Raw genomic sequence first — 24905 nt, 5'->3', positions numbered from 1 at the left:
GCTAAAGACTTGCCAAGCGGAGATAAAGCCATTATTCTCTTATTTGGCCATATAACTGTTTATCTGGTGATGAGTCTAAGGTGGGAAGCCCTATAACCTTTAGAGGGATTCTCCAGCCACCTAAGTTAACCCTGAGTAGTAACTGCTTTGGATGGAGACCACTGGCTTGAAAAAATATAGACAAATACAGTCATAAAAATCCTCCGACAGGATCCACCTTCCCTACTTATGCCTGTCTGTTGGCTACTGTCTGTGCTCCTTCATGTCTATTGGCTTCTCCTTTTATGACAGAAGTTCGGAAGGCACTTCCGCATTGTTTTTGGACAACACGATCAGGGTCTAGGACATGGAACATCACAAAGGGTCGGTCATGCACATGCAACGTGACTTTTCACCATCTTTCAGGGGAAAGAATAGGCAGCCATCAACACATAAAAGCAGCTGAAGCGCCTCCTCTCACAATTTTGGTTGTAGGACAGGCTAGAATGCCTTTGGAACCTCAGAAATAAAATAATACTGTCTTCCCTGGTCCTCTATGAGATTCGGGTGAGTGAGCCTGAGTGGGGGCTTTGTGGCTCTGAGATGAAGACTTGCAAGGAGGACCTCCTCGCCTCTTCCTGATGAGCTGTTGGGACCCAGACTTTGCTGGTTAGGAAACTGAAAGATCACAGCACAAAGGGTTAAGGTGGAAGAAGTACAGGTGTTTATTATGAACCAGTATAAACCCTTTTATGCCTCTGACCAGGTAGGTAACCAAAAAAAAAACAAAAAACCAAAAACATTGATCAAAGGACCTCCAAGGTTTTTTCATATTTCAGAAACACAGATAAATAGCTTACTATAGATAAATAGCTTCACTGTTTGGGTATTTCCCAGAAGCATTTGAAAATTTTCCAAGGAGTCTGTAGAAGGGGATGTGTAACCAGTACACCCCCATCCCCAACCCCACTAGAAAGAAATGCCCAGGGATTGGCCTGCTGGAAGGGCAGTATGGACCCATTCAAATTTCCTCCCAGGGGCCGATCCCTCTTAGCCCTGCAGGATGTCCTTAGCAGGTGGCTGCTCCCTGGCAAGTGGGGTGAAGGGGAAGGTTGAGGATCAGGAAGATGGACGTGTGGCTTTTGTTAGATGCTGCCCATCACACACCTCAGGGAGGTGAGACGCTTCTCGGTGGGGACTAGAACAGTCCAATTCTTGCCGATTACTAACTGGGCCCTTATTTCAGAAAGCAATGCTGCTTTTATCAACTGGATCTGACTTTAAAAAATAAAACACAAAAAACTCCCAAAAAAGGAATAGAAAATTTTATGCTAAAAAATAAGATCCCCAATGAAACAATCAGTAGCACACTGCATCTGTGAAGTGTCCCAGCTCCCTGTAATGGTTGTGTCTCCAATGGTGGTTTATTTCCAAGGTCATGAAGTAGGCGTTACACCCCAATCTTCATATCCACATTCTGCAGGTTCCGTGTCTCGTCTGCCGTCATGAACTGGTCTGGGGTCTCTGACGACCCCTTGTTCACCAAATGCACCATCTCCTGAGACTTGCTAGCTTCTCCATTGAGTCCGCTGGGCTTTCTTTCCTCCATGGTTCCATTCCCGTTGTTGATCACCAGCTTTTTCTTCTGCCCACATCTAAGAATTGAAAAAAAATTGTAAGAGAAATGGGTACAATGATTCTGTCATCACTGTCACAGTTAATGCCACCATCACTATGGTTTATGATAATCTGAGTATATTTCATCCTACTGACTTTTAACAATTGGCACTTTTCAAAGCAAAGTCCTTGAACCAGTAGCCAAAGCATCACTTGTAAACTTGTTAGAAATGCAAATTTTCAGGCCCACCTCAGACATCCTGAATCAGAAAACTCGAGGGGCGGAGACCAAGGTCTGGGATTTAGCAAACCCTCACAGGCTACCTGAAGTGAGTCTGAGAATCAGTGGTCACAGCTATGGGAAGTCAGGGCTCATTGTATCCCCCATCACAGCTAAAGAAATCTTGCGCTTGGAAAATTCCATCACTTGTCCCAGGTTATTCAACGAGTACTAAGAGAATTGGGATTCAAACCCTGGTGTGTCTGACTCCCAAGTTCTAACTCTCCTTCCAGCATATCATGTAAGGGAAATGTTTGCCTCTGTTAAACTCTGGCTGTTTCTGCAGGCTTAGATAAACCATCAACGGGATGACTATAAATCATTCTGATTTGTGTATTCAAGAAGGTCCCATTACTTCCTCTCCCAGTCAACACTATGTTGGTGTTGTCAGAGTTATTATTGCAAATACCAAGAAGAATGAGGCAACGCTTTTCTAGAAGTATAGTGTTAAGGTTAGTTACTCAATCGTGTCCAACTCTGTACGACTCCATGAACTCTAACCCAACAGGCTCCTCTGTCCATGGGATTCTCCAGGCAAGAATGCTGGAGTGGGTTGCCATTCCCTTCTCCAGGGGATCTTCCCAACCCAGGGATCAAACTCAGCACTGCAGTCAGATTCTTTACTATCTGAGCCACCAGGGAAGATATAAGGCCACACTGATTTTTCCCTTATCCTTGGTTAATTGTCATGTAACCTTAGATATGGGAAGTTTAACTACATAAGGCAAGTCGTTCACTATTTAAGATTTCTCAATAACATTACTCAAATGCAGGTCCTCAATAGAAGAACATGACCTTGATCCTGTTGCTGGGTCAGGACATTGCCTTACCCCTACCCCAGCCTGAAGCAACGCTTCCTCTTTCCTGCAACATGATCACTGCCACACATCAAGAAGTCAGATGCTGCTTAAACAGAAGCAAAAGTGCAAACCAAGAAGTCAGATGTTGCTTAAACAAAAGCAAAGGTGCAAATCCTCACAACTACAAGTGGAGTGGGAGTGAGGGGAAATGTGCATTTATTGGACACTTTGTGAATGTCAGGCACTTTACATGTAATTTCATGTAATCTTTACAATAATCTCACAAAGCAGTTGTTATTCCCATTATACAGCAATGGAAACTGAGGCTCAGGGAGGTTTAGTAACTAGCTTGAGGTCACACAGCCAGTAAGAGGGACAGAGTCAATATTCAAATGTAGGCTTTTATGACCAAAGTCCAGGGTCTGCTGCCCTTGCTTTATTCATGCTGCTAACCATCTGGAGATCTGGAACAAGTACGAAGTTGGAATTGTTCACTTTGCCGCTGGATATTTGCAGTTGTAGAGACAAAGCTTCTATTATTCATGATCATGGGCCATTCCCTCTGGAACGGCCAAGGCCATAAACTTTAATCAGTTGTTTGGAGAAGTAGAAATTATACCTCCTGAATAGGAGGTTGATCCTGTATCCTCTGGCATGACTCTTGATGAGGGTAGGAGGAAGGACACTTGACCTCTGCTGGTCCGTAGGGCTGGGCATATGGATGCAATCCAGAGACAAGAGCAGGTGCTTGGAAGGCCTGGCTTGAGGGCCTTACCACTGTGTGACCTCGGGCAACTCACTTAACTTCTCTGAGCCTCAGCTTTCTTATCTGTAACACCAGGCTGTTAAGAGTACCAGTGTCACAGGACTGTGGGAATCCCTTGAAGCAGAGGTTGGCACTGGATACATGAGTTTACCGTCATTTTATCTGTTGCTCTTCTGAACAATGTAGATTAAGGAAATCGAGGCTAAGTGCTTGGATAAGCACTTAGAACAGTATCTGAAACACAGTGAATGTTCAAGAAGCACTTGCTGTACTTGTTAGTATAACCAGAGCCATGAACAATGTTTGGTCTGTTTCTTCTGGCTACCTCCACTCCCCTTGTTATATTTACGATGAAGATGTTGTAAAAGGCCAAAGGTGGGTGCTGCTTGTGTTTTTTTCAAATTACCCAGGGTTATCTCACTTGTCTTTGCTTTTGCAGTTTTTTGTTTAAATGTAATTTTGCTGTAGTACAGTTGATTTACAACATTTTGTTCATTTCTGCTGTATAGCAAAGTGATTCAGTTTTACATGTTCATACATACTAAGTCACTTCAGTCCTGACTCTTCGACCCCATGGACTGTAGCTCCTCGGTCTATGGGATTTTCCAGGCAAGAATACTGGAGCGGGTTGCCACGCCCTCCTCCAGGAGATCGTCCCAACCCAGAGAATGAACTTGCATCTCTTACGTCTACCTGCATTGGCAGGTGGATTCTTTACCACTAGCCCCACCTGGAAAACCCTCAGTTATACTCATATACCACCCTTACAGCAGAAAGTGAAGAAGAACTAAAGAGCCTCTTGATGAAAGTGAAAAAGGAGAGTGAAAAAGTTGGCTTAAAGCTTAACATTCAGAAAACAAAGATCATGGCATCCGATCTATCGCTTCATGGTAAATAGATGCAAACAGTGGCAGACTTTATTTTTTTGGGCTCCAAAATTACTGCAGATGGTGACTGCAGCCATGAAATTAAAAGATGCTTACTCCTTGGAAGAAAAGTTATGACCAACCTTGCAAAGTTGCTCAGTCAGTCGTGCCCAACTTTTTGTGACCCCGAGGACTGTAGGCTATCATGCTCCTCCATCCATGGGGTTTTCCAGGCAAGAGTACTGGAGTGGGTTGCCATTTCCTTCTCCAGAGGATCTTCCCAACCCAGGGAAGATGACCAACCTAGACAGCACATTAAAAAGCAGAGACATTACTTTGCCAACAAAGGTCCATCTAGTTAAGGCTATGGTTTTTCCAGTAGTTACGTATGGATGTGAGCGTTGGACTGTAATCAAAGCTGAGGGCCAAAGAATTGATGCTTTTGAACTGTGGTGTTGGAGAAGACTCTTGAGAGTCCCTCAGACTGCAAGGAGATCCAACCAGTCCATCCTAAAGGAGATCAGTCCTGGGTGTTCATTGGAAGGACTGATGCTGAAGCTGAAACTCCAATACTTTGGCCACCTGATGCAAAGAACTGACTCATTTGAAAAGACCCTGATGCTGGGAAAGATTGAAGGCGGGAGAAGGGGACGACAGAGGTTGAGATGGTTGGATGGCATCACCAACTCAATGGACATGAGTTTGAATAAACCCTGGGAGTTGGTCATGAACAGGGAGGCCTGGAGTGCTACAGTCCGTGGCGTTGCGGCGTCAGACACGACTGAGTGACTGAACTGAACTGAACAGATATACACACATACATATATTCCTTTTCATGTTCTTTTCCATTATGGTTTATCATAGGATATTAAATATAGTTGCCTATGCTATAGAGTAGGATCTTGTTGTTTATCCATTTTATATATAATACGGGGTTGGCAAAAAAGTTTGTTTTTTTCCCGTAACATCTTACAGAAAAACCTGAATGACCTTTTTGGTCAACCCAATAGTTTGCATCAGATGGTCTTTGGAGAAAAGGTATCTTATTAAAGTAATTTCCATTCATCCACCAAACGGGTAGTTGAGAAGTTGGATGAAACAGTGCAGGAAAGTGATTTATAATCATAAAATAAATGTTTGTGCAAGGGGGCGAGGTGGGGATTAACATTATTACCCTAAATGAAGCTGATTTTGAAAGTGGGTAACATTAGACCTGCAGGGCGGAGAAATGTTGTGCTTGGGTTTGGTCCTGCCCCCGTTTCCCTCTGGATTTATGTGTCTCTGTTTTCTGTCTGAGTTTTTTCAGGAGGGCAGGTTGATGCTCATAAATAACTCAGCCCAATATTTGGTGCTCCGGGCAATTCATAAGTACTTTTAAAAACCAAGCTCTAATTTTTTTATTTCTTATTAGTTACAGGAATTTAAAAAGAAACATTAGAGCTGAAGGGACTTCAGAGGTGATCCAGCCTATCTCTTTTCTGAATCCAAGAAGTCAAGCATATCACCCAAAGCTACCCTGCTAGTTATAACAGGAACTACCATAGTATTTACAACTTAGACTTTCTGACTCTAAAGGTCAGAGATCTTTACTGAACCACATCTTGCCTGTATCTCCTTTCCCCTTCAACCTCAGGCATCAGCTGAGGACGCAAGTGACCTCACGATGAGGAAGCTGCCAGGCTGAAGCCTGGCCAGGAGTGGGTGGGCAGGCTGTGTGGGGTTTAGAAGCCAGGAAACATATTCTTTAGGGCTTGGAGGAGTTTATCTTAAAAGTTAAGTGGTAAGGTAACTTAACAGCTGGCCTTGGGACTTCCCTGGTAGTCCACTGGTTAGGACTCTGAACTTCCAAAGCAGGGGTTGCACAAGGTTCAATTCTTGGTTGGGGAACTAAGATCCTACATGTTGTTGTTTAGTCGCTCAGTTGTGTCCAACTCTTTGCAACCCTGTGGACTGTAGCCCCCCAGGCTCCTCTGTTCATGGGATTTCCCAAGCAATAATACTGGAGTCAGTTGCCATTTCCAACTCCAGGGGATCTTCCCAACCCAGGAATCAAACCTGTGTTTTCAGCTTGGCAGGCAGATTCTTTACCACTGAGCCAACTGGGAAGCAAGATCCCACATGCCGTGGCCAAAAAATAAAAATAAATAAATAATTTTATATGTAAACATCTGTATTAAGTTCATACTGATGTTGTCAGTTCTAATCCATTACCACAGGGATCATTCGGGCCTCCTCCCCTTCCTTAAAAACAACATCAATAGCAAAAAAAAAAGACCAGAAAACAAGACTGGTCTTATGTCTCATCTATCTGAGAGTCCTGAAAGACATTTAGAGATCTATTTTGCAGTATGTTGGAGCTTTGCCATTCCATCCAGTAGACACCAGCCATAGGATATAAACTAATTCAAATGAAATAAAATCAAAAATACACTTCTTAAGTTGAACTAGACACATTATGAGTGCTCAGCAGCCACAACTGGTTAATGGTTGCATATGACCACAAACGTGGAACACTTCTGTCAGCACAGAAAGTTCTCCTGGACAGCTCTGTTGAAGAGGGCAGAAGGAGTTTGGGTGAGCTGAGATTAGAGTGAACTAGGCTGCAGCTTAAAAGAAGGAAGACATTTCTAAGTCATGGAGATTAACGGAGGGGACACCCCAGGCATAGGGTGCATGACTGCCCCCTGGGGTGGAGAGGCAGGATGATTATTCCCATGACAGTGCAAGCGGGCAAAGGCCTCTTCTGCACAATCGATGCAGAAACATTCCTTAATCATTGCTCTTCTGTGCAGCTTTCTCTCTCCTCTTCACACAAACCCGATAAATTCTTTAAGAGAAAGGCATCTAACTTCTTCTCTTCAGTCTCATCCAATATCTACCAATCCAACTGACTCCTAAAAGAGCTGTTGGCTCTTGCAGAGAGTGAATAAAGTTCTGATTTCCACTGGAAAGGTGCAATTCAAGGACTCTGGTTATAAAGAGAACAGCAGGAAAGGTAATGATGTGGGCTATGACAGGGATGGGGAAGGCGAGAGAAATTACAGGACCCCTAAATCGGCATCTTTAAGATGATGGAACTCACAGATCACTTCATGGAAGCCCATGTTTAATTCCCCAACCTCAACTTCAGTAGTTAATGATTTTCCACTTCTATCTTTTAATCGTAATTCACGTAACAAGGCCTGGCCCAGAGTATGTTGGCAGTAAACAATAGCTGACTCAAAGTGAACAGGCCAATACTGCCACAAAACCTCAAGATTCTTGCAGAGAAGGCATGGTACCCTTTTTGTTTTCATCTCTTCCTCCTCTAGTACTGACAGTCACAGCTGCCCCTCAAAAGACATTTGCTGAATAACTGAATACCTGGAATAGGCCTCTTCAAACTTTCTTTGATGAAAATAGGATTCTGTATCCCTCTAGAATGCCACGCTCCAAGTAGAAAGGCCTCTGCCTTTTGAGAGGATTAGAATGGGCTGGTGGCTTTAGAATCATAGTGTACATCCCAGGGCCTCTGCAGCCGTTAATCAGTCTTTAGCTCTGTGGCAAATCTGTTTTCGATTATCAAATCAGGACATGGTTATTCAGAGCATCCGAGCAGCTACTTTCCCGGTGAGACGCTCACTCTACGGGATCCTGTGTGTCCCTGTTTGCCAGTTGCCAGGGTGACCAGTGGTATTGGGAGGAAGGGGTGGGGAAACAAGGGGGGCTGCTTATGCTGCTGACATGATGGGAAGTGAAACTACTCGGGGGACAGCTGAGATGCTTCTCCGAGTTCTCCCCCACGTTGAGAGCATCTGAGGCCAATGTTTCTATGGTGACATGCACAGAGCTTATGGGCTGTATATGTGAGCAGAAGTGGTACATTTTAGGGCCTGGAATAAAAGGACTGATTTCCAACAATAGGAAATTCATATTTAATTGAGCAAAAGTCATCTACGAAAAAAACACAGAGGCCGAAGGAAAGTATAAAGGCTCTTTGTAAGGGCTCCCTAAGTCATATTATTTAAATTCAACTAAAAAAAATGTCTTTCCATTTAGTCATGGGAGATTTTTAGGAGGTCTTTCAGATTTCTTTTCCTGGTTTTTGTTCCTTATGAAATTGGCTAAATTTTTTTGTTTGTTTTACAGATAGCAGCACGTCTATTTGACTTTAAAAGCACTTTTATTAACTTGTATGAATGTAAAATGACGTTATTTGATTTCCTCCAAAAAGGAAAGATACTGCATGAGCCATACATGGCAATGGAATTAGCTGTTCCTTGGCTTTCCAAAAGACAACAAGAAAGATTCTAGAATTTTTCCCAGGTCTTTTCCCATATGTAGGGGCATTTTCTGACCTGATTGATGATCTAATGATACAATAAGTGTGGCCCCACTTGGAAATAAGATTATTTTGATTTATAAGAAGAAACCTCAAGGGACATTTACAGAAAGTTTGATGTTCCTCTGCATTTTCTTGGAAAAAAATTGTGCATCTTTAGAGTATCTTAAAATTTATAGCTATATTTCTGGAGTACTCCTGTGAAAGCTCATTTCCTCTGATGCTAGAATTACTGTTTTCCTCTGCTTCATATTAAAGGTAGCATTATTTCTAGAGGCTGGTCACAGCTGAATCAGGTATATGCAGATATATCATTACAAAACAATAGGCCTTGGTTGAGGGAGGGAGAGAAAAGATGTCTGACGATATGTAAACAACCCACATGCCAGTTCTAGAGAGGTGAAAAAAAGTCTTTTTTCAGACTTTCCATGGAAAATTCTTCATTGTCTCCTATACCTCGGTCTCAGGGAACTCTTCCTAGGCCATAACCTGAATCCTTTTGATGACAGCTTTCAGAAAGCAGAAAATAGTGTCATTACAAAAAAATAAAATAAAATCACAAACCCAATGCCTGCTTTAGGTAAGGGTTCTAGGTTTCTAGGGACCTCAGACAGGCTAAAGGGCCAGTCCTTGAATCTCTATATAGTATTATTGTGCACTGAGAAGACATTTGATGAATATTTGTTCAGTGAATCAAAGTGAAAGTGTTAGTCACTGAGTCCTGTCTGACTCTTTGTGACCAGATGGATTGTAACCCACCAGACTCCTCTATCCATGGGATTTTCCCAGCAAGAATACTGGAGTGAGTTGCCATGCCCTCCTCCAGGGGATCTTCCTGACCCAGGGATTGAACCCGGGTCTCTGGCATTACAGGCAGACTCTTCACCATCTCAGCCACCAGGGAAGCCCAATGAATCAATGAATGAGTATACTATTTCATGTCTTCCTGGTGAGATATTGCACAATTTTCATCACATACCCCAAAACTAAGACCCACAAAAGACCCATTTAAAAGCAGATGTCCAAAGAATCACAGTCTCCCTTCTCTAAAGAATATCCAGGGCAGAGCTTCTTAAACTGTACTATACACATGAGTCCCTGGGGTCTTATCAAAACACAGACTCTGATACGGGGGGTGGGGTAGGGCTTGAGATGTAGCATTTCTGACAAGCTTTCAGGGTGCAGAGGCTGCTGGTTGCAGGGGCTACACTCTGAGTAGCAAGGACATATTGCCTATGGCTTTTTTTTTTTTTTAATTGAAGTATAGTTGACTCACAATATTCTATTAGTCTCACATATACAACATAGTAATTCAACATTTCCACAGATTACACTCCATATAAAGTTAATACAAAATATTGGCTATATTCCCTGTGTTGTGCAACACATCCTTGTAGCTTGTATTTTATACTTAGTAGTTTTACAGCCTAAGTTTAAATGATGCCCTTTCAAAGTTAAGGCCCTGAGGAGCATCCCCTTACCTTCTCCTACTGTTGACAGCGATGCAAACCGCGAGAATCAAAGCCAAGGCCAGGAGAGATGCCAAGATGATCAGCCATTCTGGTGGGAAGCCAAAGACACGCATGAGCTTGGGGAATGCACTTTATAAATTGACCTGGTCCAAACAGGAGCTACAGTCAGCTCTACACATGAGGCCAACTAAAGGTCTAGCCAATAGCCAGCTAATAGTGGAAGAACCATTTTGCTATAGGTCTTTGTCTAACAGGCCTGTTTATCAACCTTATGACCAGTCAAGATTTCCAAGTTCCCCCAGGAGAAACACATTTCCAAAAAGCATAGAATGAACTGTAAAACCTGTAGATGCCTTTGGTGTGATATCATTAAATAAATAAAAAGAATGTTCCTTACAAGTATCATTCCTTTTCTATATGAGAGCATCTGCATTACATTTTATTAAGGAACAAAAATGGAGATCATATACTAGTGGGTGGCAGAAATGACATCCCTGTGGAGAGGTCAGGAGGGTCATTTGGCAATATTTGTCAAAATGCTTCAAACTGTGCAGCCTTTGATCCATTTGTTATACTTCCAGGAATATAAGGCCTCAGACTTGGCTATAAAGATATTTCTTACTGTGCTATTTATAATAGTAGAAGTTGGAAACCATCTACTATCCAACAATAAGGGATTGGTTAAATGAATTAGGGTCCATCATTGTATTGTGTACTAAGATACAGGGCAAGAGTATGTAATGACATTGGAAAGCTGTGACCAGCCAGTCGGGAATGAGTTTACTAAACAATGTGTCAAATTACATGTTTGTATAGAAATCAGACAGAAAAATAACAGAAAGGATACACATGAAAATGGTTACCATGGTATTCTGGATGGTGAGGTAGATAACAAAGGAATTATATTTTTATCCTTTTGTTCAGCAGTATTTTTTAAAATGCCTCCAATAATTAGTGTATCACTTGTAAACCAATAAAATGTTACACACATGTTTTTAAAACCAAGCTGTAGTAGCATTAAAATATAACTTGACAATCTGAATAAATTCAATAGCAAAGTAGATTGTATATCAATGCAATGAACTGAAGCTGAAGGAACCAGAAAGATGGGAAGTCATTCACTGACTATTCTTCTTTGAGAATCTTCATTTTCCTCTGATATCCTGCTCGGTACTGCCTCAGCCCGACCATTCCCTTGGTTAGATGAGTTTGGGGAGGGAGGTTGAGTCAGGAGACGTGGAGGCTGACAGGAAGGTATCACTTCTGTTCTTTCCCCATGGGTCTAGCCCTAAGATGCTCCACACTCACTCTCACTAGAGCTGGGAAAAATCCTGCTGCCTGATTATAGCAACTGCATCCCACCCACCCCCTTAGTCCACTCCCCTGACTCCACATGCTCTGCTCAGGTAAGCCAAGGCAAGGGGACACGGGCCACACCATGCTCTTCCCTAGGGAAACCTTCCTTCACTGTAATCCCACTTTACAAATGTCCAGTTTGGAGCCTAAGTCAAAGAAAGAATTTGCCTCAAATGCCTTAAATCTTGATGCTCAAGGGAGCCAGGTGGTCCAGCCCTCTCACCATATTCTGAAACTTTCTTCTCTCTAAATCAGTAAAGATTGTCCCTAGAGAAAAAGAAGTTTGGGGACAAGAAGAAAATTTTCACTCCACCCAACACACATGACTCTTGTATTTCCCCATCGTCTGCAACATGAGGAGAAAGTTACACATCCACCCTCAAACCCGGAAATATAGAGGGAACTGGCCTGAAGTTCCTATCCCCTGGGATAGGAAGATCACTCATTTGGGGAGGGAGCTTTAGTAACTAACAAGGCACTTCTTTGGGACAGACCAGGGACAGGTCCAAACATGAGCTCAGCCAATCTATGGCACCAAAGAAGAAGGAAACGTTTCATTCTTTCTCCAGAGGCTGTGGTACTGTCATTCACCCTTTAGCTCACAAAGAGGAGCCTCACAAAGGGTAGACATGTAGGAGAATGTGCTTTCCAACTGGTCTCTTCTTCCCTCTGTGACATTCAGAGAGACCTGCTTTTAGCCTTTTTTTCCTTCACAGCTCAAAACTCACCTGGAATTTGAGGTTTCCGCACAGGACCTGAGGTTGTGTTTGCCCCATGTTCTTCACTCCCACTTGAGTGTCCTAAGGAGAAAAAACAACATCTCTCAACAAAGTCTGGAACGTGTAACCAGGAGTTTCTCATAGAGCAACACAGAAGGCCAAACTCTACATGCTACATCACTGCAAAGCTATAGATCCAAGCCACAGACATCCATTATGTGTTGTATGAAAGACACATCTCTCCAGAAAAGCTCAGTTTGATGAAAGGTAAGGTTTAGAAATGTCATTTTTCATCAAGAGTATGAGAATTCTCAGCAGTAGTACTATGCAGTGTTCAGGATAGCTCTGGATTCAAGTCCTACCCCTGTCTCTCACCAGTAATATCTGCTGGGACAAGTCATCCCTCGCCAGGTCTGTTTTCTCACTCATAAGATGGGGGTAATAATAGAATCTGCTTCATCATCATTTTACAGAGGTTTAAAGACGTGAACAAGAATGGTAATTGTGTGCAGTTAACTGTAATAGTGAAGAACCTTTGTTTCTATTACCAGCTAATCATTAAAGAAATCCTATCTATAAGCTTAAATTATGCATAGTGGCCCATCTCTGGGAACCCTGCCTTCCAGGGAATGAGCATTAAGTTAAAATATCTTGGTCTAGTTCATAGGAAGCATCCTGACAAGCCTCACCTGTCAATGACTGTAGGAAGGAAGAAATTAACAAGCCTGATGGAAACCAGGAAAAGTTTAATTTCACTTCCGTTCCTGTTAGTATAAAAGAAGCCTGAATTCTAACTCAAGCAAGATGGTTCTTTGGGACACCAGTCCACCATCTTTTCTGCTGGCTTTCGGAATAAAGTCACTAATCCTTGCTCCAACAACTCATCTCTTGATTTACTGGCCTGTTGTAGAGCAAGCAGTACAATCTTGCACTCGGTAACATTACAATTCTCTATTTTTAACTTAAGACCTTGCTACCCTAGACCAGCAACATCACTGTGGGAGCTTGCTGGTAATACACAGCCTCAGGTTTCATCCCAAACCTCAGAATCTTCATTTTAACAAGATCCCCAGGGGATTCAAATGTTTTGGGTAGTTTAAAGCAAATCTAAAAATTATGTCCAACATCTTCAATAGTCATAAACATTAAGAAAAAAAAAGGATTCAAGGTAGGGTGGGGTGGGCAATGTCCCTTTCTCTTTGTGAAAAATCACCCTAAGGAGAGCGCCTGCTAATATGTCTATATTCCTAAAACACACACTTCTGAGAAGACAACATTCTCTGCTGCTACAAAACCAAATAAGGAGACAAAGAATCCAAACTGGAAAGAAGCAGGAAGAATCACAAGAGAAAGAATTCAGAAGTCAGAACGGGAGATTCATCACAATGAGGGAGGAATCATGTTTTAAATGAAACTTCGAAGGCATTTTGTGAAGAGACTCACCCACATGAAAGCTTTGAGGGGTGTGTGGGTGTGTGTGTGTGTGTGTGTGTGTGTGTGTGCGCATGCGTGCGTGTGTGTGTGTTGTGCTTCCCTCCACTGTTTCAAAACAAAATGTGAAAAATTCCCCCTAAAATGAACTCTTTTCCCCTACCAAATGGGAACCCACTGCAGAATCCTGCAGTGGGTTCCCAGGGAAGAAAAAAACCCAGGAAGTCTGTTTGGCTAATCAATGAATGAAGATGTTGTCATTGTCCATCAGTGGCTCAGTGGTGTACGACTCTTTGTGACCCCATGAAGATGGGCAGAACTTAAATAGCCTTTCCTCAGAGTCAAATTTCTGACTGTGCATGGTGAACTCTGAGTAGTTATTTTGAGTAGAATGGCTCCTATTTATGCAATTCAATGTACTAGTTAAACTCAAAACGGAGCAAAACAAATTCTACTGGACATTTGGCTGTTTCAGCAGGCCATTTTGACAGTGTCTTCTATCAATCAGAAGGAATCCAAGGGGGTTCCTCTAGCTGCCTCCCAGAGGCCTTGGTCATTATTGGCAGGTGTTAGCCTGAACAGGTCATGGGATACTAGCTGTCTAAACTAGAGATCTTTGCCTGGAAAACCACCTAGGAGGTGCAGCCACTCTCATTGGTCTGTCTCTGACTCACAGAAGCCTTTGATATTTGAACGGGAGGCCATCAATGGGTCATCATCTCTTTATTTTGATTTTCATAAAAAGTGCTCCCGGCAAGGAAAGATCTGGGTGTGTGCACAACCAGATGAAACCTTCCATTTGAACAATATACACCTGCTCAGGAAGCAAACATAAGAGACTAGCCCCCGCCCACCTGATTCTCACTTCAAGAAAGAGCTGGAGAAGACGAATGAGACCCAGCAGGCCTGGTCTTGCACCCTAGAGCTCTGTGAATCCAGCCGGGGTAGGGCTGGTTGGGGAAGTAAGTTCTGCAAAGAGGGATGCTTGACAATGCAGTTGGGGGGTGAGATCCAATCTGAGACACGTGGACAGCTGGCTCGCACTGTGAGGAAAAAGTCTGAACAGTGCTTCTCAAACTTTAAAGTACATACAAACTGCATAGTGGGGGCAGGGCAGGGGAGGCCTGGATAAAATGCAGTTCTTGATTCAGTGGTCTGGGGAGTCTGCATTTCCAGCCAGCTCTTAGGTGATATCCCTGCCACTGGTCCAGGGACCATGCTTGGAGTGGCTGAAATCACTTGATTTTAAAGAGCACCTCCACCCCAAAATGAAATGAAAAACTAAAGAGCACCTCCTTACAGTAACAGCTCCATATAATTTTCAAAACACTTTCATATTTTTAATGCAGCATGCTCTTCACAAGAGCTCTAGGAAGTAAGAGAGGCCTGTGTCTTGATCTCCTTTTTCACTAATAAATTGAAACTGGAAAAGGTTAAATGTTCTACCCAAGGCCGCCAGAGAGCCTGGGACTTCTCTCTTTATTTTAGAAGCATTTCTACTGGGCTCCTACATCCCTGTGCTCTGTCTACAGGGTAAGTTATTACTGAAGCCACCATGTAAATATCCATTTCCATATTTGCTTTAAGTGTGTGAACCTTCAAGCTTGGAGGCAACCCAACTCCCAGCTGGGAAGGAAGGGAAGGACAATAGTTCATATGGGGCTACTTGGCTGGCATGGGGTCACCTGGGCTGGCAATAATCAGGGAGACCACAGTGAGACAGCCCTGGCAGAACCTTTCAGGAGCCCCAGCATTAGTGATCACAAGTCAACCTGCCTCATGGCAGACTTTTGCTGGCTGGAGTGATATTTCTAGAGGCATGATTGTTATAGTAATTATGGCAATAATGACGGTCATTACAGGGAATCTCCCCAGATCATGCTTCTGAGAGGCAACACAAGATCCCTAGGCTTGAAACCTGGCTCCACCATTCAACTCTACCAAGTCAACTCAGCCATGGTGCTTAGCCTCTCTGGGTCTTAGTTTCCTCATTTGTAATACTGAGGTAATACAATTACTGACATAATTAAATGAGAACATAAAAGATGAAATACAGGGAATCACCGATAACTGACTGTTGATCTACAGAAATGGCAGTTTCAGATAGTCCAACCTAACACGTGTAAAGTATTCAGAAAGACACCAGCAGCACACAGTAAATTCTCAGTAAAGGCTAGTTATTATGCCATGTGTGGTGGGCAGGGGAATTATGCTAAAGACTTTACAAGTATACATCATTTAGTCTTTAAAACAACGTGTGCATGTGTGTGCATGCTCAGTCACTTCTGACTCTTTGTGACCCCATGAACTGTATCCATGGGATTTTCTTGGCAAAAATACTGGAGTGGATTGCCATTTTCCCCTCCAGGGGATCTTCCTGACCCAGGGATTGAACCTTAGTATCCTGTGTCTCCTGCATTGCAGGCAGATTTTTTACCCACTGAGCCACTGGGAATGCCCCTTTAAAACAATGCCCTGTGACAATTTATCATCCCAATTTTTTTGGTTAGGAAATCAAACCTCAGATCCTTTAAACAAGGTCCCTTGTTGGCATGTGAAGGAGCTGGAATCAAACTCAGGCCATTCTTTCTTTAAAATCTATGTTCTTAATCACTCTGGTAAAATGCAGTGTTAAACTGAGCGACTGCTTGAATTCTTCCTGATTTTTTCAGATGGAAGAATTTTCTCAAAAGCAGTCATCCTCAAAGTGGAGTCTGTGTCTTAGAAGAATCAGCATCACCAGAGAAATTACTAGAAATACAAATGCTCAGGCTTCATTCCACTCCTACTGAAGCAGAAACGTTTGAGGATGGGGCCCAGCAGTGTAGTTTAATAAGTTCTCTCCGCGATTGTGACGCATGCAAACAATGTATGAGAACCACTTTCGGGGACACATGACTCATACATCATTAATAATTAGCAGGTTCCATGATGGTAACAGTAAGTGACTAAAAGCAGCTCAAACTCACCAGCTGATTCAGATGCGTGAGTTGTATAGGACCTTCCTCTGGGGTCACGGGATGAGCCGTAGTCTCCTGTAAGGAGCAACAGAGGGAGGTTCAAAACCATGTGTTCACTTACATTATCATCTGGGCTTCCTCACCTGTGCATTTTCATACAGCCCCTCGCAAAGTCTTTTGAAGGTAACCAAAAATAATGACAAAGGAGGTCTGAATGGGTCCATGATATGAATTATTGTTCATTGCTTCATCCACTGATGAGTGGGTTAGAGCTTCAAGCAAAATTTTAAAAACCGGGACAGCACAGACCAGTAAGGATGACCATAAGTGTGGCTTCAGGAGAAACCCCCAAATTGTAACTCTACCAAAAATACTATGATGTCTTGGCAAGTCTGAGGTTGGGATTTGATACTGTGTCTTTGACATAACGATTATGTGCTTTGAATTATGATAGATGTGATCATTGGGAATGCATGTACTCTGTGGCTTAGGGCATGGGACATTTAAAGAGATTTCTCTCCACCCGATCCCTCTGGGTCAATGTATGGCAAAAACCACTACAATATTGTAAAGTAATTAGCCTCCAACTAATAAAAATAAATGGAAAAAAAAAAGAGATTTCTCTGAGGTAGGAAATTGAGAAATGTTTTGTTTGTTCAATAAAGTATCTTGGGGTTGAATCAGTAAGGATTCAAAGAGAAAAGTCAGTTCAATTTAGAGAAAATTAAGTCTGAAAGTAAGTGAAAAAGAAATGGGAAGTTAACTAATATGTGGCTAAGGTGTACCTGGTTATTAGAATATATTTCAAATCATATTTTCCAAAAACTTAAATCTGTATTTTCAACACCAAGAGTTAATATAACGCCATCTTTTCAAACATCCATCACCAGAAGGCTTTACATCGAAACAAGTTCATGAATTGCTAAAATTTGGATCCACAGGTCAAATCTCAGGTTCAGCATATGGAAACTCTGGTTCCTCCCCATCCTCCCCACACACTTCCTAAAGTTATAATGGAATCTTGAAGCAAAACAAAACAGGTTCATAAAATGGCTATGGTCACCCATTATGAAAGATTCCTCTAAGGAATACACAGTAATTTGATCTTCACAATGTCCTTATTTAGAGAAAGTGGAGATAGGCGACCTGTAATCGCTTACACAATTGTATGGAGGAGATAGATCGCTTCGTTCCTTGGCTGATGGCTAGAAAAGCTGAAAACAGCATCTGCTGAAATGCTGAGACCAAAGCACTCAACATCACCACCACCATCACCACCATCACCACCCAAGACCACAGCCACTACAATTGAGGATGTTTTCATTCTTAACATTGAGCAAAAAGGCAGAGAAAAAAATATATGGGAAGAAGTTAGCCTTAACTGAGTGTTCTGGAAGAAAATCAAGGATGATAGATCATTTAATCCATGGAGAACTATGGAAAGTCCGTCTGTACCACTGCAGAATGCAGAAGGGATCAGGGTATGTAATTATCGATTTTGTAGAAGGCATTTTATTTACTAACAAACAAGCTATGTAATCCTTTGAGGCTACTGTGACTATTAAAACTGCCATTTAAATTCACTCGGTTGCATAAAGGGCCTTATTTTGCCAAAAGAAACCAGGCAGTGCTCTAAAATTCATTTCTCCAGAAGAATACTGACATGGCTACTTGGAATTTTTAATAACTGAGGGCAGAACCATGCCGAATAAAGAACCAGCAGGTGTAAAGGGGCTTTGTTGTGCCAAAACTGTTGAGGTCAGGATTTTTTAAAACTGTTTCCCTTGAAGCCCTGAGATGGGCAGCCCAAGCATGTGGGCTCTAGGATAGAGGCCAAGCACATGGCTTTCTGTCCCACAACAGTCACAGCATCACACCTGTCATCTGTTTTAAATACTGAGTTCTCATGAGACTTACTCTTCATCTGAGGGGGCATGGGGTAGGAAAAGACATGTGCTACTACATATATATATGTTTAAAATAATGGATCTTTAATACTCCTTAATGGTTGAATAGTAAGAACACTTAAATATTTGGCACCAGCAAGAGAGAGTTCAATTTTAGTTTCTTAGCCAGGGTAAGTATTTTGCAGTTCCCTTTTCTTCAATATTAGTTTCTTAATGCAAACAGAGAAACAAAAGTAGAAGTGGGAAGGATGGCTAGGTCCATGTGTAACTTAATTGAATAAGTCATCTTCAATCAACTCTTTGCTCTCACAAGAGAAAGAGTCAGTTCAGTTCGGTTCAGTTCAGTCGCTCAGTCGTGTCTGACTCTTTGCGACCCCATGAACCGCAGCACGCCAGGCCTCCCTGTCTGAGAAGGAGTAGCTAGTCATAATGTAGATTAAATCATAAAGGTTTAAGTGTACACCATAATTAGAAGAGGTATCCATAAGCCCTTCACCAAAAATAAAAGTCACCAATCTATCACCAATAAAAGAATAATTTCAGAGCAAAGACATTAGTAAAGGGAAATTATTCACAAGTTGGGTAAAACCTTATATAAGCAGCATATATTAGCTGAATCAAATGAAACTGATACTTGACTACTTTTACTTACAAAAATGTCGATTTCATATGGTTTAACTAAATATATCACAAGGTCAGGAATAAGACAAAGAAAGAAATTCTACCATAACAACCAAGTCACAAAAAATAAATGGAAATTACACAGGTAAATCAAAGTATTATTCATTTAAAGTAAATCTACTGCATTAGAATGATGACCTGTGATGAAAGCCATTCCCATGACACGAATCAATCTAATTACAGTCTACACAGAGAAGACGTTCTTTACTATATGAAAGTATGTGTTGTTTCTTCTTATAGAGAAAGCAAACCAGATATCAAATGCCCAAATTACCTGGTAAAGTAAGATCAGCCTTAGAGGTGGAATCTCCAACAATAGTAACTTCAGTAACTCCAGGGGACCCAGTCCTAGTAGGGGTCACTGGGGTGAGGGTTGTATATTCATTTGTGTCTGGAGAATGAGTGTAACCTTCCACTGAAGTAGTTGCATCTTCAGGAAGATTTCCACCTCTTCTGCCATCGTTCCTATCTGTGTGGAGGTGGAATCAACGGTAAACCCACATTTGTAAGACCACCACCCAAAACATGCTTGTCTTCAGCATGTGTAATTGCTGCAAAAACTTTCCACTTGTCATTTGTGAGCATGGAGCAAAAGATGGTGCAGTCTGTCACCCTATTGAACAGAATCACTATTTTGCAGTCAATACCATCTGGACATCATGCAGTGGAAGAGAGTGGCGATCCTAATATCTAGAAGAGACATTCATTGCAATATCTGCCTGGGTTATTCAAATACGGTTTATGCCTCTAGAATTGTTACCTTGAAACTCAGGTACTACATCATCTTGAGTTCTTAGTCAATTGAACCCACCACTGATGAAGAGGAAAAAATGTGTTACTGAATTGAAAGGTAAAATTAGGCTGTGCAGTTGGAATAGCAAATGCAAAGTTTCAAAGATGTGAGGCTTTGATTATTCCTTCCTTTCCTTGCACTGCTTCTTCCTCACCTGCACCATGGATTTGTGGTCCAGAGGGTAAATGGAAAAATAATATTATTATTGCAAGGAAAATAGAGAGTGCTATAATTCAGATTTTTCCACCCAATCACACACCAGCAATTTGCTACTCTTAAACAAACTCACTAACTCTAGGATTTAAGAAACCCAAACTTGAAGATTAAGAAAAGAAAGTTTGCATTTAATATACAATGGCTTCTACGAGATCTACAAAGCAGAAAAGACAGAGAACTGTCACCAGCCACACCTTCTGATCAGGAGTAACAGCATGACAACAGCCAACTGATGTACCTCCACCAAAGACATTGTAAAAGCACCCATGCCTTATTGATCTTTTTTCAATAGCTGAAGCCACATGGGCTTTCCAGTCCTTACTGATAGATGTTGGAGTAGCAGTCGTTGAGTGGTCTTTGTCTTCTTCTAAGCCGCCACGTGATGGAGAGAGGCTGTGAGTATCACTCTGTTCTGTTTCAATGAGGGATGAGTCCAGTGTTAATTTGGGGCCATGAGACAAATCCTCTGTTATCTGCTGACAGGGAGGATCTGATACAGTCAGGTGGGTAGGTACATAGGAATACCAAGGTGTTTGCATGCCATTCTCCTCTGATTGAAAGAAATGCACAACAGAATTCTGCTTTGCCCCTTAGCTGGCTTTGTTTTTCTGTATAATAAACAAGGTGAAGTGCCAAGATGAAATCTAAGCCAACACTTTGTCCACCCTGGATCATCCTGGCCCAATTATAGCACTGCTTCCTGTCATTCAGGAAAAACCAGAAAATAGAGACAAAGAGAAAGGAATGCTTGAGTCCCCGTGCTCCTATCACCCACCAAGAGCAACTTTACTGTGTGTCAAAGAAGTGTGACTGTAGGGAAAATATACACCAGCAGAGCAGGCAGTATACCTGTAACCACAAAAGATGAAGAAGTTCATCTAGAATAACCTGCTCAAGTAACTCAGATCAAATTTACACAAGGAAACACTTAAGTCACTATTGTACTCCATGATTAGCTTTTTGATCTCATTTGTGGATGAGGATTCTCATCAATGCACTGAAAAGTCAGGAAACGCTTGTCTGGGCAAATACAGGGCCCTCACTGATACATATTAATTTCTGGCTGAACCACTGCCCATGTCTGAAACGATTTTCATTGTTTTGAGTTAATTTATTTTGTGTTCTTCTAAGAAAGGGACTGACCTCTGAGTTACAGGAGCAAGCACACCATAAAGCGTACCACTAAACCATGTCCAGTAAATATAACCAGGAGAAAGACAGTCAACAAATCCCAAATCCAACAACAGAACAAAAGTCAACAGGGACATAAAGTAGGACTATAAGACCCTTCATTGGCAGGGACCATTTTTAGGCTTATCTGCATCTCCTTTGATGCCTGGCTGCTGGGTTATTTACATTCTTGACAATGAACATGTGCTTGATGATTTTTCCTTTTGCCCGAGAGGGCTCACATGAAAAGACTCTGCCCAGTATGTCTAGCAAGCAGTGAAATGAGGCCCTCATAATTATGGATTTCTTTACTATTCTGTCAAGAAATTAGGAATGACTTTATGTTGATCTCTGGGCTAGCCCTGCACCTATGGTGGATGTTAAGGCAACTAGAAGTTTAGCATTGTTTCTGCCAGATGTTTAGTGATAGGAAGAGATATGAGCAAATGTTCTTCTTTTGTTCCCAAGGCCCTACCACCAATGTCAATTGTCAAAAAATTGTCTTGATCCTCCTCTACGGGCTAATGTGATTCCCCTACTCTTTGTGATTATCTAGCCCCAAAACATCTTTTTACAACCACTGAAAAATGCTACCCCTCTTCTGCCTTGATTGAAAGATGGGACTCAAAAGGAACTGGTCAGTTAAAACAGAGAGATACCACTACCCTAGCTGTGGTCTTCAATTTCACTAACATAACTTACGCAGAGCAGGAAAATCAAGTGGAATGGAGTCCCATATCCTTTTCCTTTTTAACATAAAGTTATTGACCTTGGAAAGCGCCACAAATGAAAGTATAATCAGATTTAAAGAACCACCCAGAAAATAAAGACAAGGAGGACAGATTTGATATTCTGAGTTGAGCTGAACCACACAGCACTGGATGAACTACACCACCACCAAGCCCTGCATCAGGGCCAAGGAGAGCAAGAGCTGAAGCAAGAATACAGGTCAAGAGGCTGAGTGTCTTTATCCTTACGAGTTGTCATTGAGAGAGGTCCTGTCCTGTCCAAGTGTCCCACCGAACTCGTGTTTGGATCTGCAGAAGGCTGATGCGTTGTACTAGGGCTGGTGTCTGTATCTGAAGGAATTAAATCAGTGTTATTGCTTGATTTTCCACCTGCTATCTGAAGGTAATTTCTGGTCTAGAGATAGATAATTCTTATATTCAAACCTGCATGAGAGGAAAGAAAGCACATACTGATTCATGTTTCCAGAATTGAAATAAAGGATCATTTCTCCAAAAGGGCCTCCCAAGAAGTAACTGGCTTTCATTTAAAGCCTGAGTTGTATGAAAGCTACAATCTTTGTTGTTTTTTGCTGAGTCTGGAAGGATGCTAATGAGTAGATGATGGGCCTCCTAAGCCTTGCAGAGAGACAGATATAACCCACGTGTGACCTGTCCTGTTCCATACAAATGATCTATGTGTGTGCATGCTCAGTTGCTTCAGCCTTGTGCAGCCCCATGGACTGTAGCCCACCAGGCTCCTCTGTCCATGGAATTCTCCAGGCAGGAATACTGGAGTGGGTTGCCATGCCCTCCTCCAGGGGATCTTCCCGACTCAGGGATCAAACCCACCTCTCTTGTGTCTACTGAATTGGCAGGTGCATTGTTTACTGCTGAGACATGGGGTAAGCCAGTGATCTGACATGTGGATAAAGGACAAAGTGCACTGGTTCAGGCACCATTTTGTCACATCCTCTTGACTTGGCAAAAAAAAAAAAAAAAATGTTGCTACAGTCCTCTTCCCTCATTTTCTCCTCTTTTGCTTCATGAACTGAAAGCACAAATAAAATCATCATCCCATACTATCTAGATGGAGTTCATGGGGATTTCTAGAGCAAAGAATAAGAAGCATTGGATATCAACGAATCCTTCTTCCCATACACACATGTAGGAGATGTCCTTGGAATATAACGTGTATAATGTTGAACTACACAAAAATTTCACTGAAATATTTATAGAAGCTGTTTCCAATAACTATCACAAATCAATTCTACTGAAATAACAAGTCCTGAGTGAAATAGAGGCCACACAAGCCATAAACACCATCACTATTGCCGATTCTTGGAGTCAAAGTCCACCCACACTGCTGCCTCTGGAGAGATTTAAGCTGTTCCAAATGACTCCAGAGGGGAACACTGGAATATTAGGGACCCACATCTACACTGTAGCCTTTCCATTGCACGTCAGGGTCTTTACAGAACAAAATGTGGCTGACTCTATTGTTTTAAAATAATAGTAGTAGTAAAAAAAATAATAATAAAAAATAAAATAATAGTAGGAGTAGTTATTGCTAAAAAAGAGGAGAGTCTGGCTAATCCAAATCAAAACCCCAAATGGATATTCTCCCAGAAAAAGTCCAGCCTGCTGATGGTTCTAGACACTCTTGTTCATCTTTCCTTTCATAAGTAGAATCCTTTAAGAGGTGTGACACCATTCTATGGTTAAAGCCAATTGTAATGGTCTTGACATCATCAATCTGATGAAAACCCTTTCTGTCCATCAATATGAAGACAGTATTGATTCTGAAGCTCTTTTACTGGCTTGGTTTTCCACAATGGGTACCATCAGAGCCTCCAGCCACCTCCAGCCATGTGCATAAAATGCGTGCTTGGGTCTACAAGCAGCACTTCAGCCGCACAACATAATGGCCCCAATCTCACCATTCACACTCATCTTACTTTGTGATATATGGATCCACTCACTCTGCCAAATTCATTCCTTGGCTTTGTTTCCTTTAAATCTCTCCTTATATGTGTTTCTTTCCTTAAAAAAAAAAAAAAAAAAAAAAAAAATCCCCTACTTCCTTTCTCTGACTAACCAGATTTTTTTTTTTCCATTTTTCAAAAACCAGATCCAACCTATCTTTTTCTGAGGTTCTCCTGGGGATCCTCAGAATTTCTTTTGTGTTTACTGTTAGCAATGTTCGTTTGACATCTGTTACTTACTCTCTCATACTACTAGATCTATTTTGAAGCTGTTTTCCTAGCTAACTTTTAAGTTCCTTAAGAGTATGCATGTGATTGCTAAGTTGCTTCAGTCATATCTGATTCTTTGCGACCCTATGGATTGTAGCCTACCAGACTCTTCTGTCCATGGGATTCTCCAGGCAAGAATACAAAGTGGGTTGCCATTTCCTCCTCCAGAGGATCTCTCTGACCCAGGGATCAAACTCGCGTCTCTTATATCTCTTGCATCGGCAAGTGGGGTCTTAACCACTAGCGCCACCTCGGAAGCTCTACCTTAAGAGTATGGACCATGAATTACCTGCAGATGGTGTGTCTCCATAATGCACTGAACATAAAGTACAATTACATTAGCAGATATTTAATATAGTTATACTTTAAGGGATATATGATCACTAATATCTGGGTACAACATAGTTAGGATGTTCTGGAGAAATAAGACCACAGAAACTATTGGATTCATTTTGGAGCTAACTTTGCTTAACTCAACCCTGAGAGACACTATATGGCATTCTGAGAACTCACTTTAGTAAGTCTTGTGCAGTGCATACCCTTGGGAGTTTGGACCCAAAAGAGATATTTGAAACTATGACTGAAAATCCA

At 41.9% G+C, this 24905-nt stretch overlaps 1 protein-coding gene across 9 annotated transcripts in view; it reads right to left on the bottom strand.

Annotated features, from left to right (window-relative positions):
- Positions 1–680: 680 nt before the first annotated feature.
- The window catches only part of CD44 (CD44 molecule (Indian blood group)), an 89131-nt gene continuing 64906 nt past the window's right edge, over positions 681–24905 (bottom strand). For 5 of the 9 annotated variants that reach the window (XM_061151844.1, XM_061151862.1, XM_061151869.1 and 2 more), the window contains 7 exons: positions 22312–22413; positions 20487–20576; positions 19430–19624; positions 16577–16642; positions 12186–12257; positions 10111–10189; positions 681–1634 (listed from right to left, as the gene is read on the bottom strand). In XM_061151844.1, coding sequence (XP_061007827.1) covers positions 1430–1634; positions 10111–10189; positions 12186–12257; positions 16577–16642; positions 19430–19624; positions 20487–20576; positions 22312–22413 — 809 coding nt within the window. In that variant the 3' untranslated portion in view covers positions 681–1429. The remainder of the gene's footprint in view (positions 1635–10110; positions 10190–12185; positions 12258–16576; positions 16643–19429; positions 19625–20486; positions 20577–22311; positions 22414–24905) is intronic. The other 4 variants (XM_061151852.1, XM_061151893.1, XM_061151902.1 and 1 more) reach the window with 4 other exon arrangements.

This window comes from Dama dama, chromosome 1, assembly GCF_033118175.1.
Source record: "Dama dama isolate Ldn47 chromosome 1, ASM3311817v1, whole genome shotgun sequence".
NCBI lineage: Eukaryota > Metazoa > Chordata > Mammalia > Artiodactyla > Cervidae > Dama > Dama dama.
This window is presented reverse-complemented; position numbering and strand designations above follow the sequence as displayed.